Source organism: Stenella coeruleoalba (assembly GCF_951394435.1).
Source record: "Stenella coeruleoalba genome assembly, chromosome: 11".
In the NCBI taxonomy this organism is placed as follows: domain Eukaryota; kingdom Metazoa; phylum Chordata; class Mammalia; order Artiodactyla; family Delphinidae; genus Stenella; species Stenella coeruleoalba.
The window spans coordinates 36,343,927-36,358,760 of NC_137157.1; the positions used below are offsets into that span (position 1 = coordinate 36,343,927).

The following is a 14,834-nucleotide window of genomic DNA, read 5'->3' on the forward strand; positions in this document are numbered from 1 at the left end:
GTAGCTCAAGTACTAGTTAATAAAGTGTTATTTCCAAGACTCCTCTTTTATCTTAGCCCAGTGTTCTTTCACAATACTGCCTGTAGTACAGAGTACAGTGTTTTAAAAAGAAAGAAATAATTATAACTTATTTTAAAATAAGTTCTTTAAAAAAATTTCTACTAAGTAGGAATGTAAAACTTCACATATGTGTGGTATTCACCTATTCAGAAATCCACCAAAGTGCCCAAAGGCTGAGGTATAGTGTACCAGGTTAAAAAAGTCAAAGGGGCCCAAGCATTTCTAATACTATGTTGACATACCTTTACCCAGTAGCATCGCCCAGTGCCTGAATGTCATTAATAAATCTTTATCTTTCCTACTCTCAGCTGCCTAATGCCTATATTTTGCCACCTGCCTGACGTCTATAATCTTCCTTCAGTGTAAGCCAAGTTTCCTTACAAGGGATTGTTCAACAAAAGTACAAACTCATCAAGGCACTGACTATAGACTCAGTTTAGGCATCAGCATCTATTCAAGTCATAAGCCTAAGGCAACCGCCTATCAGTTTATTTGTAAAACTCAGAATCCAACATCTGTCTCCATAGTAACTACAAAGAAGATGATATTGTAATACAAGTTGGTGACAGATATTTCAATAGAGAGCATCTCCTAGATTTTAGCAGGCTCTCTACCTTTTCAAAATGTACACAATATCTTAAACTCTTAAGATCAATTTAAAGATGTATGATTGAACAAATATAAAACAAAACAGAGAGATTACATAAAATGGCTAAACTCATACGTTTTTGAGATATAAAAGATTATCCTAAATCTTTTTTAATACAGGAATTTAGGCAGTCTTTTCCGAATATCTGTAAAACACACTGAACTGATGTGTACGTTGCATGAACCAGCCGCATCTATCACACCTGGGAATGACAGAAATGCAGACTCTTAGACCCACTCCAGGCAGAATCTGCATTTTAACAAGCCCGGGTGATGTGCAGGTAGATTGAAGTTTGGGAAGTGCTGGTCTAGAAATATATATACATATACATAGATGGAAAGAGATCCAACAAGAGGCCCAGCTCAAAAATGTCCTTTTAGGAGAGGTACCAAAATATCCATCTGGTTCAAAGAAACTGAGAATTTGAACTGCATTTTAAAAGATTTTCTAAAAGGTAATCATCCATATCAAAGGACGAAGGTAGGGTGTGGAGGTGCGGGGTTATGAGAGAGGACCAGGTCTAAAGCCCCCTGGCCTACCACCGGCATCCTCAGTATCATATCAGGCCTGAATTTAAAAGTAGCTACTAAATACTCTCTCACAGAAATGGTTTACTTTATGTTAATGACATACAAGAGGTTTTAAAACAGTGAAATTTTATTTTCTGTTCAACATGGAACGAAAGCCAAAAACACCACTGTTTCTAAAAGAAAAAATACAAAGACTCTTAAAAATATAGAGGTGGAGGAAACCAAAAGAGATCACTTAAATAGGATATTTTAAATAGAAGACTAGATATCTGTGGCAAACTATAGTTGGTAATTTCAGGCTGGACTCTGGTGTCTTTATAATAGATTTTTGTTCAAATCTCAAATTCATTTTCTTTGGTTAAGTCACTATATATCCCTATAAGAGTGGGTTAAATTGTAAAACCTTATTTCTTTAACATAAACTCAGCTCCGTTGTTTTTTTCTTTCAATAGAATAACGAGAAAATCCTTCCTATTTTAAATAAGGTTTACCAAATGCTTTCAGGTATACTAGTTTTTCACATCAGTTAGAAGTAATTGTCTCCCACTAAAGGGCCTATTTCTGCAAATAAAATTGTCTTTTTGCCTGATTAAACTTCTTCATCATCGGAGAACTTTTCTTCCACAAACTTGTAGTTGGAAAATTTGCCATTAGAAGCTTGCTTTGTCAAAATGAGCTCTTTTCAGTTTCTTTGGCAGAGCAGTCCTGTAGTTAATCATTTGGAGGAGGAGAGAAACATCCTATTCTAAAAGTACACCTGACAAACTATTCGGACCCAAGTATTCTACCTTAAGACATCTTTTACAACCCAAAGCAGCAGTCTCAGTATTTATAATACCTTTAAAAACCTGAAGCTAGGAGGGCAGAGACACACAAAAGATAGTTTATAAAACAATGAGAATGGTCCCCAGGGGAACAACACCGCTGCCAGCCTTACCCCCCCTTTTCCCAAACGGCTCTGTAATGACAATATACAACTGTTTCCTAGTTAAACCATAATCATAAGACTATAGTGAACTCGTACTTTTTTTTTTTAACTTGATGCTCCTGAGGAATAATCACACATTTATTATAATAAATTCCACAGAAATAAAGAGTAGTCATCAAAGACAAAGGGAAAGACACATTTTATTTGGACACAGTACCTACCACATAGCTGCTATTCCAAGGGCACTGATGTGTGTTTCACTTGAGAAATCATGTAATTTAGTCAGTCTCCTTGACAATAACTATATGCTGTGCCACGCTTCAGACCCTGCCTCACCCTGATATCACAAAATGCCGCAGCAAAGAAATCAAGAAACGAAAGCTTACACCAGTTTATCACAAGCAAACAGCATCTCCTCTGCCATGTACTAAGGTACTTTTAAAACAGATACAGTAGCACTGCCCTCAAGCAACGCGGCATGTTTATAGTCTTGGAATAAGTAAATGTACATATAATTTCACTTATTTCCATGATAAAATGGAATCTAAAGGTGGAGTTAGGGTTTTGAATTCTAATCTCTTTTCCAAATTAATTTTTTAGACACCAGCAAGTCAAAATCTCTCTCCATCTCATCTTTAAAACAATCATTTCTAGTTACTCAAATTAACTGTATCTTATGAAGTGCCCTTAAATAAAATAAATTACTTTAAAAACACAACAGAAACTTTTAATGTAGAATCTTGAAAGCAAATCATTTCAGTGTTCCCGCCTTCTTCAAATTTCTCCTGAATAGATAGGCTTACTCAATTCTTTCCTACTTACCTGTAAAGAAAAAAGCTCACGGTTGAACCCAAAATTGTAATTCCCAAAAGTTTCTAAAAGACTGAAACGAACATCTATAACTTTTATTCTAAGAAACCTTGAGTACCAGAGAAACTGACAAATGTAACTGAAAAACTAAACTGTCAGAGTGGAGGAAAAGAGATCAATAGAAATTTGATAGTGCTGCATCTTGTTGGAATTAACTGCCTAGAAAATACAACCAAAATAATCTCTGAGGCAAAAGTCTTCAATCCCTATGACCAGTCAAGGCAAATCTAGTTAACTCAAAGGGTTCAGCCCCTGCAGACCTCCAAGGAAAACAACTGACCTGAACAATTAGGAAGGAGCCATTTGGGAAAGGTATTCTAAAGCTTCCACAGATATGAATGAAGTACCAATGAGCACCAGATCAAGAAAAAGTCCAATTCAAACCACCAACCATGGATCCTCAGCAGAGATGCTCTGGGAAAGAAGCCAACAGAATCCCAATAAAAGTTTAAAAATATGAGTATCAATCAAAACAAACATGAGTCAATGCAAGTGAAATTCTGCTAAAGGACAAGCTATCAGCATTTTTTTATGTCTATCATCAGATTCCCAGATTCAAACACTATATAGTACCTGGTAAAGTACAGGTAGGAAAGGACGGACAGGGACGCTTACTGACAACGGGGAAGAGCTGCTGTTTGTATTAGGCACCGTATATAAGGGAAGCCCATGTCTAGTGGTGTTCATAATTAGTGAATTAATGAATGTAGTCCTTTATTCCTCAAAAACACATACAAATCAAATCTTCAAAGAAATCATCTAGCATTGTGCATAATTACACCTGTAATGATTCAAAGTATTATGCCTTTTTCATCCCATGAAAAACAGGAGGTAGTTCCTGGTGATAGGCCTCTCCACTTTTTTCAGCTAGGCTCTTAATGAGGACAGCTATTCATAGAGGGAAGGTTGTTACATTCAGCAACCCACTTGTCCTTTCCATCAAGGCTGCCACACTTGTCACTTTTGTGAAGCCATTAAAGGAAGGACCCAAAGCTCATGTAAGACTTAGCTTCTGAGAGAGGACCAAAAAATTTAAGAGATGAATGTTACTGTGTTGAAAGCATGTTGGGTGAGAATAATGAAGTTATAAGAAAGTAGGTTTGTCAGCCACAGATTTATTGGAGTGCCTTAAGGGTAAACTTTGTCCTTTCCTAATATTATGAAGGTGCCTGTTTTAGAGGAAACATACCCTTCGCCTATGATAAACAGCTGCACCATCAAGGGCATTTTAAACAAGTGCTTTTAGCGCACTGAACAGCAACAAAGAGACCAGGAAGACAAACGGCTCTTAACTCATGTTAAGAGCCGTTAACATGGAATCCAAAAGGTTGTAGCTATTTCAGAATTATAGCAGCAGGGAATTCAGTGTTACTGTAGGGACACGTTAGCTCTGAAAAACTAAGTGCAGATGATGAGATGATGTAAACTAATAATGTGCAATAAATGCAGCCCCTCTCCCAAATACAGTGTATTTATAAATGAGAAAAACTAAGAGACAGATGGCTGGCAAGCAATTTCCCCTACGGCATTTGCACATGTCCATTCAGTGCTTGTATCTGGGTCATTTGCTAGGATAAACCCCATGTGACAAGCTCGATGGAGGTAAGGAAAAGTGGTCCATACCTGCTTCACCGAATTTTAATTTTAATTTACTGTTAAGAGATGTACTTATTCAAACAGCAAAATGAACCTTTTCCACATAGATTTGATTAAACAATCAAAACTTAGCTAGAAAATAAAATGTCACGTAAAATATTTCATAAACTATGAACTGTACCCACTGGCCTTTCTTTTAGTACATTATCAACGGGGAAGGAAATGAGAGTAAAATAACACTCTTGTACACGTTACCTTCTTCTAATAAAGACCTGAAGAGACAACCTTGGACACAAAGCAAACTTCTCCCTTATTTACTTTGATTTTATAGTAATTCTTTCTAAACATGCTTTTACTAAATACCAGACATGCCTTCAGTGGTTGAACATACTATAATTTTAAGATAACAAACCCAGATTGGTCCAAGGCAAGTTTATTAGAGAGAACTTTTCAGAGAGACGTTAGAGGAACTGATCATTTCACAAGCTATTCTTATACCAGGTCAAAAACCAAAATGATAATAACACTAAAAGACCAAGTAGAAAGTACAGTTGAATATCTTCAGGGAAAAAAAAAAAAAGGTTTTTCTAAAAAGCTTGTCAATACACCTTAAATCCTCTATTCCTTCATTTTAAATACTGTTAACCAAACTCTTTATAACATTAAGAAAAAAAAAACCCTTAAGAAGTGTTTCTACAAAACTGAGATTTACATTTACACCTAAATGAATAACTAAACCAGGGATGTGCTACTGAAAGTTTGGAATAAGTTTGATTTCAAGAGTAGAAATTCCTGCTGTGGAGTTGCTTCTCCAAATTTCACAAAATTACTGCACACCAATAACTAAGGCACCTAAAGGTAAGGTTAATGATCATGGGTGAGTTTAACAGTTGCAGAATGGGCAATAAGGAAAAAAAATTTCAAAGCAGCCACAAACGCATTTCCCACTTTCAAAAACTCAAATTGCCTTTTTTTTTTAAACTAATGCATTATTTTACTCACATGAGACTAAAAAGATGTATTCGGTGCATTGTGTCCTTACTTATCTATCACAAAGGGCCTGCCGTCAATTAGATGATATGTGCCAAATGAAATCACACTATGAAACAGCAGTTATAGTTTACTTTTGTTGCTTTGAAGTAAACTGACTCTTCTTTTAGTGCTATCTTCATGCAAAACATAGCAGGACTTCTAAAGAGGATGCAGGGAAAGTGATGCAATGTTATCCTCGACAAATATGGAAGAGAGCAGAGAATTCGGGGTCAGCAAGTTTTTCCCACTGACCTAACATCAAATTTCTCCAGAAAGGGAGACAGTCCTTCACAAAGTCACATGCAGCATGACTTCAGCTTTGGCAAAGACTGCATATTTATAATTCCAATTTTACTCTAACCACAATTTAAGATTCAGTACAGTCTTTACTAGATTGAAGGCAAGGGGAGAGGGGAGGAAGCTGAAACTGTATATGCTTTTTCATCAGATATGATGAATTTTACTCTTCTACTGTTTGTTTCATCACGTCAGAGCCATAGTCTTACATTTAGCACAGAAACACTTGTAAAATACTCAATTTTACCATTGGGAAGTTGATTTTGCTAGAAGAAGGTTTCAGATTACCACTTAATCTCAACCAAGCTACATCAAACACTGAATATAATTACATATATAGTTTATAAAGTAAACCTGAGCACTACATTTAAAAGAAATGATAACTTGGAGAAGTACCACAGCAATAATGTTTAGGCTGAAGCAATAGAAAGCCCTCCTACAGTAAATGCCAGGTTCTTCAGCTAAAATGCACAGTCTTGCTTTAGTTAAGCAAGTGGAGCGTAAGAGCCACCTCCCTTCCTTGAACTGCCCTTCACTCCCAGCACTGCCCTCTCCTTGCAGAACCATATTTCACAAAAGTTCCTAGGGTGGGCGGGGGTGGGGGTTGGGGGTGGGGTGAAGGGGAGTGGGCAGTGTTGCGGCAGAAGCCACAGATGCAGTTTAAACAAAGTTTTACACTTGAGTCTTTGTAGTATGAAATGGAGTGGTGGAAATAAACACATTATCATCATCCTACAGAGTCCACTTGACTCCCCAGCTTTTTTCCCTGCTTCTCACACAAGCGAGTTAGAGCTGTGAGACAGAAACCTTGGCACATGGTATGCAGACACCAAATATGTGCCATGCTCCTATTAATACATATTTCACAATTTCTAGGATTCATAAAAACCAAGTGTGGCACTTGTAAGATCTCATACTCTCAAGAGTACGTGATTGCATATGCAGTTCTGCTACCAAGAAAATTAGAGTAAAATACACTTTTCAAATTGTAACTAAGTATAATGTATATTTACAGGTCTTCAACATCATAATGGTATATGTTGTCTATATGTCACACATTGCGCATGCTATCAATTAGATGATACGGGCAAATCATCACATTAAATTCATCTATGCAGCTAGGTATAACTCAGGAATTTTGACGCTCCATTCAATCTATAGTAGGTAAAGAACTTATAACAATTGCCAACTATCAAAGCACAACTAATTTATCATCACACTCACACCATTCTGCCGAGTTACAACACTAACACTTCTGACTGATCATTAAAGAACACAAAGTAAGCATTAAGTCTACAGAGAAATGAACATGCAAATGTAGTTTAGTTCCAGCCTTAATCTTTATTAGGATAGTTTCTTCTGACATGTACTTTTGAAAGAACTGGACAGCAATAAAGAATAGCCACACCATGCTATTTGCTTGATTTAGCACAAGGTTCTACAATAGTTACAGTATGACAGTAAGTTACTTTTTTATATAAGTCCTAAATCATTGGTTTAAATGCTTACTCTTCAAACTGTCCCCAACAGTGCCAGTAACTGCCCAGATTCTTCCCTGAGCTCGCTTTAGTGAAAAGTCACCCAACTTTGGAAGCAAGAGCTTTTCCTGCCAATATTCTAGAAATAGCAGGTGCAGAGTAACACAAAATTGGAGGGTACAGAAGCAGCTCACCTCACTCTTACACACAGACCATTTACTTCTCGAAGCACGTAGCAAAACTGCTGAAATGTGTACACTGCTTGAAAGTTGAGGAAAAGTTTATGTGTAACAGTGGCTTCCTATCAACCAGTCTCTGATAGACACTACATAAAATGCATTAAGAAGGGTTTGCTGGATGTCCTTGTACCTATTATCAGGGGATTTCATAACAGACATGTGGGTGTGAACCAAGATTCGCTGACTGGAGGCATACATCCATGAACATGCTTTTAGCTGGAGAGTGGGCACACGAGAGGATACAGAATATGGCTAAGCACCACCGGGAGAAAATTCTGCCTTCCTCTCCCCTCACTATCAACCACTTCACTTAAGTTCACTCACTGCCTCGCCCTGACCCTGAGGATCCATTCACTTTCCATAACCCAGAGAGGCTGCTGAAAAGCTGTCAAAGTAAATCTGTGCTCACTTTTTGGATGGTTTAACTTCAATGGAGCATGAAACACCCCAGGACGGTTAATAAGTTTAGCCAGGCGTGATGTTCTCCCTAATATATTTTAATTATGCATCTGTTTTAATTGTAATCAGATTAAGTCACCGGAAAGGCACAAATTGCAATTTTCCCTAATGGCTATTAGAGCTTTTCATCAGTTTCTAAACACTAACAACGCTTAAAAAATAGGTAGAGACACGAGCACAACTGTGACATTTCCCAGAAATCGATGCAGTTTCTTTGACAACACAGTTCAGGTCTCATTAGCCACCCAAACTAACCCAAACGCAGAAGACAACTTCAGTCTCTAGGGGCGTCTTCTTCCCCAATTAGCACAAAAGAATCGCTAACGTCTAAAGTAAAACTCCCAAACAGAAACGAAAACCCAGGCTTTTATAAAGTGCTACTCCATCGATCGGTGAGGGAGGCGGGGGAGCGGAAGAGATGAACAGCAGCATTATCCTGGCTCAAAGTAAAGTACACCATGGGTCAAAAGGGAAAGTTGAAATAGAATGCGATTTCTCCACTATTTTGGCAACTGTCAAACGTGTGTTTTAACCTCGGGAAATAAAAGTGTCCCATCAATAGAAGGAAACATTACAGGGAAGATTAGGGGACGGGGAGCAGCTTCCTTCCAGTCCAGACATAAAATCGCTCAATGTGCTTTTGTTGCACCATGGAATACCTAAGATTATTTTTTAATACGTTCATTAAAGAGTTTCCCAAATTGCTGTGATTTCCGCTAAGAAACTTAAGCGTCTGCCAACAGCCTAGAAGCAAGGGAGAGGAACCTGCTGCAAACTAGGAACCCAAACTCCCTCAGCCCGCCCAGTGCGCCCGCGTCCCCGGCGTTTGCTTTAGGTGTTGATGTTTACGCGTCTCCTAAACCTTCAGGTGCTGGACCAGTCCCCCCAAGACGCACTTCGAACCTTAAAGCAGGAAGCTTCAGAGCTACCGCGGAGTCCCCAAGCAGCCCGCCACCCCTTCCTCTCACCCCCTTACCTGTCATCGTAGCAGAAATCCGCACTCAGTGTGTTGAGATACAAAGCGAGCCCTAGAGCGCTGCTCACCAACTCTGCAATCATCTCTCCACCGCCTTCCCTCCGGCTCGGCTACCAGCGCGAGGGCAACAGCGGCAACAAAAAACAGAAGCATCAATCCCCACCTTCCGCCGCCTTCTCCTCCCAGCTTCACTTTTCCCTCGCTTCCCCACCCTCCCTTCCTCCCTCGGGTCCTTCCAATCCACCGTTCTCCTCCTCCTCCTGGCGCCCGTCTCCGCAGCTCCTGCGTCCTCCCTGGGTGCGGGCTCACACCGCGCTCCCCATGCCCTGCGCCGACGAGCGGCGAGCGGCGTTCGGGCTCCGCGCCCCCCGGCGGATGCACAGGGCTAGTCCTTCGCGCGGCTCGCACCCCCACCCTAACCCATGGCAGTGCAGGGCGCCCTAGGTGAGGAGTGGGACTCGGAGGAGGTGGAAGAGTGCGGGGTGGGGACAGAGGGACCGGACCGAGCCGGGCTCTGAGACCAGCTGGAGGAAGAGAGAGAGAGAAGGGCGGGTGGGAGGGACAAGGCGAACCGCCTCCCCTCGCCGCCTCCCGGTCGCACCGCTCCGGTGCCGCTCGGGCAGTCTCCGGCCGCCACAGCGGCTGCAGCTCATTCACTTTTTATTAGCTCCCCTCCCGGCCCCAGTCCCTTCTCCAATGAAGTGAGAAGCGGTGGCTGAGACTCCAGAAGCTCCCGCGTGGGGTTCTCGGAGCTGTCCCCCGCGCCTGCGTGGCCAACCCTCCACCGGGTTTGCCCAGCCCCTTTCTCCACCCAGATCCGCCCCTAAGGTTCCGCCCACGCTACCCCCTGGGCTGAAGGCTCCTCCCACACTCCCCCCCGGCCGGAGGCTCCTCCTCCCTACCTCCCGCCCTCCCCTTGTTTCTTTCACCTTCGATTTCACTCTGGGAAGCCCAGGGAATCCAGGGGCGACGGCTGGAAGACAGCCCAAAGAGGTAGCTGGAGTGCGCCCTGGGCGGGGCAGCTAGAGGAGGAACGAGACCAAGGAGGACGCAGTCGCTCGCCCCGCTCTTGCCTGGCGGCGCCTAGCACCGACTGGATCGTGTGCCAAGCGCTGCCAGGCGTAGGTCCGGTCAGCTGGAGAGACTTCTGGGCACCGGGAGAGGAAGAACAGGTTTGGCGAGTGCTGCGGACTTGGTTGCCACAAACACACACGCGACCTGTCACACACCCTCACTGTGTGTGAACCGAAACGGTGCGGGGGGTGGGGGGGGCGTTGGAGAGCTTGAGGGGTGTCTTAGGAGGGAGAAATTTCAGCTCCGAGCCGACCGTTGTTCCGAATGTCAATGGAGAGACGTGTGGGGAGGGAAATATTCCCGCAGTCAGGTTAAAAAGAAAGGACCCCCGAAGAGGAAAGAAAGACTAGCGCACACACATTCATACCCCGCAGCAGCGGGAGCTTTTCGTGGTTTCAAGGTAACTGTCAGGCTGACCCCAAGAACACGGAGAAGAGACGCCTGTACAACCGAGTACAGCGCTACCCTTACACCTAGGAAGGCGGGAAGCTAATGCCCTTTCCTTTCCGCCCGGATGCAGGACTGGATGGAAGGCGTCCAACCTGATGAAATATGGTGTAGAAGAATGGTCTGTGTAGAACGAGCTCTGGGTACTAAAGTTGCAAGACCAAAGAGGACCGTGGGCTGCCTGCCACATCTCCCGGCTTGGCCCCTTTCTGGCTGGACGAGTGGCTCCCGGGACCGCGATGAACACTACTGCAGCGCCCCCTGCTGCATGGAAGCCACAATGCATGGAAAAGAGACATGTAGAGGGCTGACTCCCCCCCTTCCCCCCATACCTCGGCCATAGCTCCAAAGGCAGCACCTAACCAGCAAGCTCTCCAAAACGGCGGCAAGAAATTGAGCCCCCCGGATGTCTGGCAGTGGCCTGAAAAGCAAATACCGTGGTTTGGGTGTCTGCAAAACAAAGCAACATCTTTAAATGATGAATATTTATTATACCTATTATGCCATGCACGAAGGGCCCATTTTTGTGCCCTGGGAAAAAACATAAGTAAACGCACATAAGAGGGAACTGTATCTTTAAAGGCAGGGACTGATCTTTTGCCTTTTTTTTTTTTAACCCCATAACCTCTGCTCACTGTCAAAAAAGTTTTTAAAATCATATCAATTGGCCCATCAAGGTCCTCTGTGTCCCTCCACTGCACTTACATGTTGATACTTGATCCTAGGACACTGGAAGAAGGGCACGCTCCTCTAGAATCAGATGCTTGAGTTTGTGTCCCCACTCTGCCGCTTACCATCTGGGTGACCTTTGGTCAGTCACCTAACCTCTTTGTGCCTCAGTTTTCTCACCTATAAAACAGTGATGATAATAATACCTATCTATGGGCACTATTATTATGAAGATGAAAGTAGTTAACATGTGTAAAGCACCTAGAAGCGTCCTAAATGCAATAGAAATGGTAGCTGTTATTTATTACTACTACTACTATTATTATTATTCTCTCCAACTTCCTCTTATCCTTTAGGTTGTCAACTAACACCTAGATGTTTACCCCCAAAACATACTCCCATCACATCCACACTACTCCAGTCCTAATCCAAGCTACCCATGTTCCCTACACGGACAAATGCAGAAGTTTTCTAAGTGCTCTCCTTACTTCTACTCCTGCAATTCTCACCCCTCGCCAGTCATAACGTCAGGTATTAGACGGAGGATTCTTTTGAAACCCTATGATCTCCCTGCTAAAAGAAACTGTTCAATGATTTCCTGTTATACATAAAATAAAACTCGAATCCTTACCACAGCTAGCCAGCCCTTCTTCTGGCCCAATGACTCTCGCCCGTCTCACTCTGCTCCTGTGCTCCAGCCACAGAGACGTCCTGCTCCTCCGGAATCTACACTTTTCTTCTCCCCCACGTGGAATGCCTTCTAGCCAGACCTTCTCCAGCTCCTTCTCAGCATTCAAGTCTTAGTTCAAAGGTCATCACAGGAAGGCTTTTCCAGCCCACACTTTAGGAAGTAGCCTCTCCCCCAGCAATCGCTATCCCATCAGGCTGCATTATTTTCTTCATAGTACACATTAGTATCTGGAATCGCCACCAGAATTGTGGTCCCAAGAGGCCAGGGACCTTATCAGTCTTGTTTTCCATGTAATGCCCAGCACCTATAAACATCTGGACAGGTAGAAGAAAAAAAGTTCACAGTTAATGAACAAGTAAATGTGCTCAGCAGAAACTGTAGAACTACTGAAAATCCACAAACTTTCATCATGAGAGAATAGGGTAAACGGATTAACTGTCAATGTTAAAGATAGTAAAGTATTAACAAAGGAGCGAGGGAGGAAGTAGGTTAAAACTTCTTAAGAACGCATTGACTCTTCAGGAAAGTGGAAGTGGTGTGAAGTCACAGGCGGCTCCCTTTAGTAATTAAGAGGAAGGAATCAGAGGCAAGAAAGCATGAGAGACACGTGGGTTCAGTCTGCTGAAAGCTTGTAAGCATTTTCCAGAGCTGTCTTCTTTCTCAAGGAGCCAACAGATTTAAAGAAATATTTGCTACACTCCTCCCTCACCTCCTCCTTTTCTCTTCCCCCCCACCCCCCAACTCCTCTAAATTAGAAGCACAGGAGACTGAGAAATGCCACAAAGTGGCACGTCTTGCCATCCCTGATGAATGGAAGGCTGAAAATCCAGCTGTGTTTGAGAAATCCAGCTGCTTTTAACAAATTTTCCTACTATAATTTAACGTGGGTCTCAATATTCTTCCAGGGCATTAAGCCTTAGTCTTTTTCACACTGCTCTCCAAGGGCTGAGAAGCAGCCAATGCCTGCATCTTTGACCTTCCTTGAACAACTTTGGGGGGGAAATCAGATTAAAGATGTAAAGATGTCATCACTCTCCTTGCAGATTATTTCAAACCTGAGGACATTGCTATTTAATTTATTAAGGTATACTTACCCATTGTGAGATTGCTGCCTGGGTTTTGAAATATATATATATATATATATATATATATATATATATATATATGTATGTATTTTAAAAATTAAAAAAGATATATATATATATATACACACACATATATATTCTATTTAAAGCTACTGTTTCTCTCCACAGATGAAGGAAATTAGGCTGACTGAGTTGAGTTTTCTACCTTAGACACCAGACTGTCCAAAAAAGTGCTAAGCCTTTATTTTCCCCAAGTAGGTTCCACACATCTGCTACCTCACCACTTCCTCAGTGAATTATTTTTTATAGTTGCCCCGACCTACCCTGCATTTGTTCTGCATTTCCAGCCCTTTGTTGTACAATTCATACCTTTGCAGTGCCAGTTCCTTGGGGTAAAGATTTCCTTATTTGCCTAAGACATTTTTAGTTTATTGTGCAATACTATCTTCCCTTTGGGTGTTGCATAAATATTAACTAAAAATCCACATCTGGTCTTGGTCGGCATTTCTATTTGTCCTAATATAATTTCTCTTTGAACAATTCATTTGTAAAGTGTGCCAAGGGTGAAATGTGGCACATAAATTCTCCTGCTGCCTAGAATGCCTTTTAAAGTGCCCACAGATTTGGTTATTTATGAACAGAAGATTTGCACCTCTTCCTTGCTCTCTCAGTTCTAAAAATGTACCAGGCCAAAGTAATTACAATCTCCCATATGTTTTGTGAAAAGGTATCCAAGAATCTCCTGCTAAAATCTTAACAGATTGACTAGGAAGCAGAAAAGCACTAGCCCAGCAGGTAAAACTGCCTGTTTAGGGAGGTCAGAACAGAGCTCTCTGTTGGGGGACTCATAAGCTCTGGGCTTTACTCAGGAAATAACCCTGCAGGAGAAAAACAGCAGAGCGTGGATGAAATGTGGGTCAGGGAGCTGAAAGAGTCACCAGGGCTGCTTGGTTAACTAACGACAGTAAATGCATCGGCTACACATGTTACCTTTCGATGTTTCCCAACATACCTTAAAATGCTACCCTGTAGACATTACAAATGTAACATCGCTTTATCCCCAAACTTGTGATCCATAAGGAATATAATTACGACGATGCAACCATGGAAAGAGATCCTGTCACCGCTGCCACAAACCCAGGGCTGTTAAGAACCAGCTGCTTGGGCTTCCCTGGTGGCACAGTGGTTGAGAGTCCGCCTGCCGATGCAGGGGACACGGGTTCGTGCCCCCGTCCGGGAAGATCCCACATGCCGCGGAGCGGCTGGGCCCGTGAGCCATGGCCGCTGAGCCTGCGCGTCCGGAGCCTGTGCTCCACAAGGGGAGAGGCCACAACAGTGAGAGGCCCGCGTACCGCAAAAAAAAAAAAAAAAAAAAAAAAACATACTAAAATAAAGATCACTTTAAGAATCTTCCAATTCACAGGGTGCCGGGTGGAGGAGGAAGAAGAGTGTAGAAATAACATGTTGATAACCAGATATGGATAATTGCAGAGATGATGAGGTTAATGATAGAATTCAGAAACTCAATCAAGAAAAGCAAGGACAGCCTCCTTCATAGAATCTCTCTGAATGCATTCACATGCACTGGTATAAACAGTGATCAAAAATATTCTAACGGCTTGAAAATGGCACAGAATTTAGGTAACAGAGTTTTGATAAGCCTCAGATTCTGTAAAATAAAAGATAAATCAAAGAGTAGGTAGAAGACTAGTTTTGAGGTGGACCTTAGGTAAATTAACCAGTTATTCATGAAC

At 42.2% G+C, this 14,834-nt stretch overlaps 1 protein-coding gene and 1 long non-coding RNA gene across 9 annotated transcripts in view; both read right to left on the reverse strand.

Annotated features, from left to right (window-relative positions):
* The window catches only part of TMTC2 (transmembrane O-mannosyltransferase targeting cadherins 2), an 859,721-nt gene extending 848,691 nt beyond the window's left edge, over positions 1 to 11,030 (reverse strand). For 4 of the 8 annotated variants that reach the window (XR_013830420.1, XR_013830421.1, XM_079936321.1 and 1 more), the window contains exons 1-2: positions 10,968 to 11,030; positions 9,115 to 9,224 (exon numbers count right to left, since the gene is read on the reverse strand). Coding sequence is in view for 5 of the 8 variants with exons in the window: in XM_079936321.1 (XP_079792447.1) it covers positions 9,115 to 9,224; positions 10,968 to 10,976 (119 nt within the window). In the remaining 3 variants the exon portion in view is untranslated. Of the gene's footprint in view, positions 1 to 9,114; positions 9,842 to 10,967 lie in introns of those variants that run through there. The other 4 variants (XR_013830422.1, XM_079936322.1, XM_079936320.1 and 1 more) reach the window with 3 other exon arrangements.
* Positions 11,031 to 11,032: 2 nt separating this feature from the next.
* LOC307193801 lies at positions 11,033 to 12,314 on the reverse strand. The gene is made up of 3 exons (XR_013830423.1): positions 11,936 to 12,314; positions 11,341 to 11,484; positions 11,033 to 11,056 (listed from the first exon to the last, which is right to left on the reverse strand). It is a non-coding gene; the product is annotated as an uncharacterized lncRNA (long non-coding RNA).
* Between the last annotated feature and the right edge of the window lie 2,520 nt (positions 12,315 to 14,834).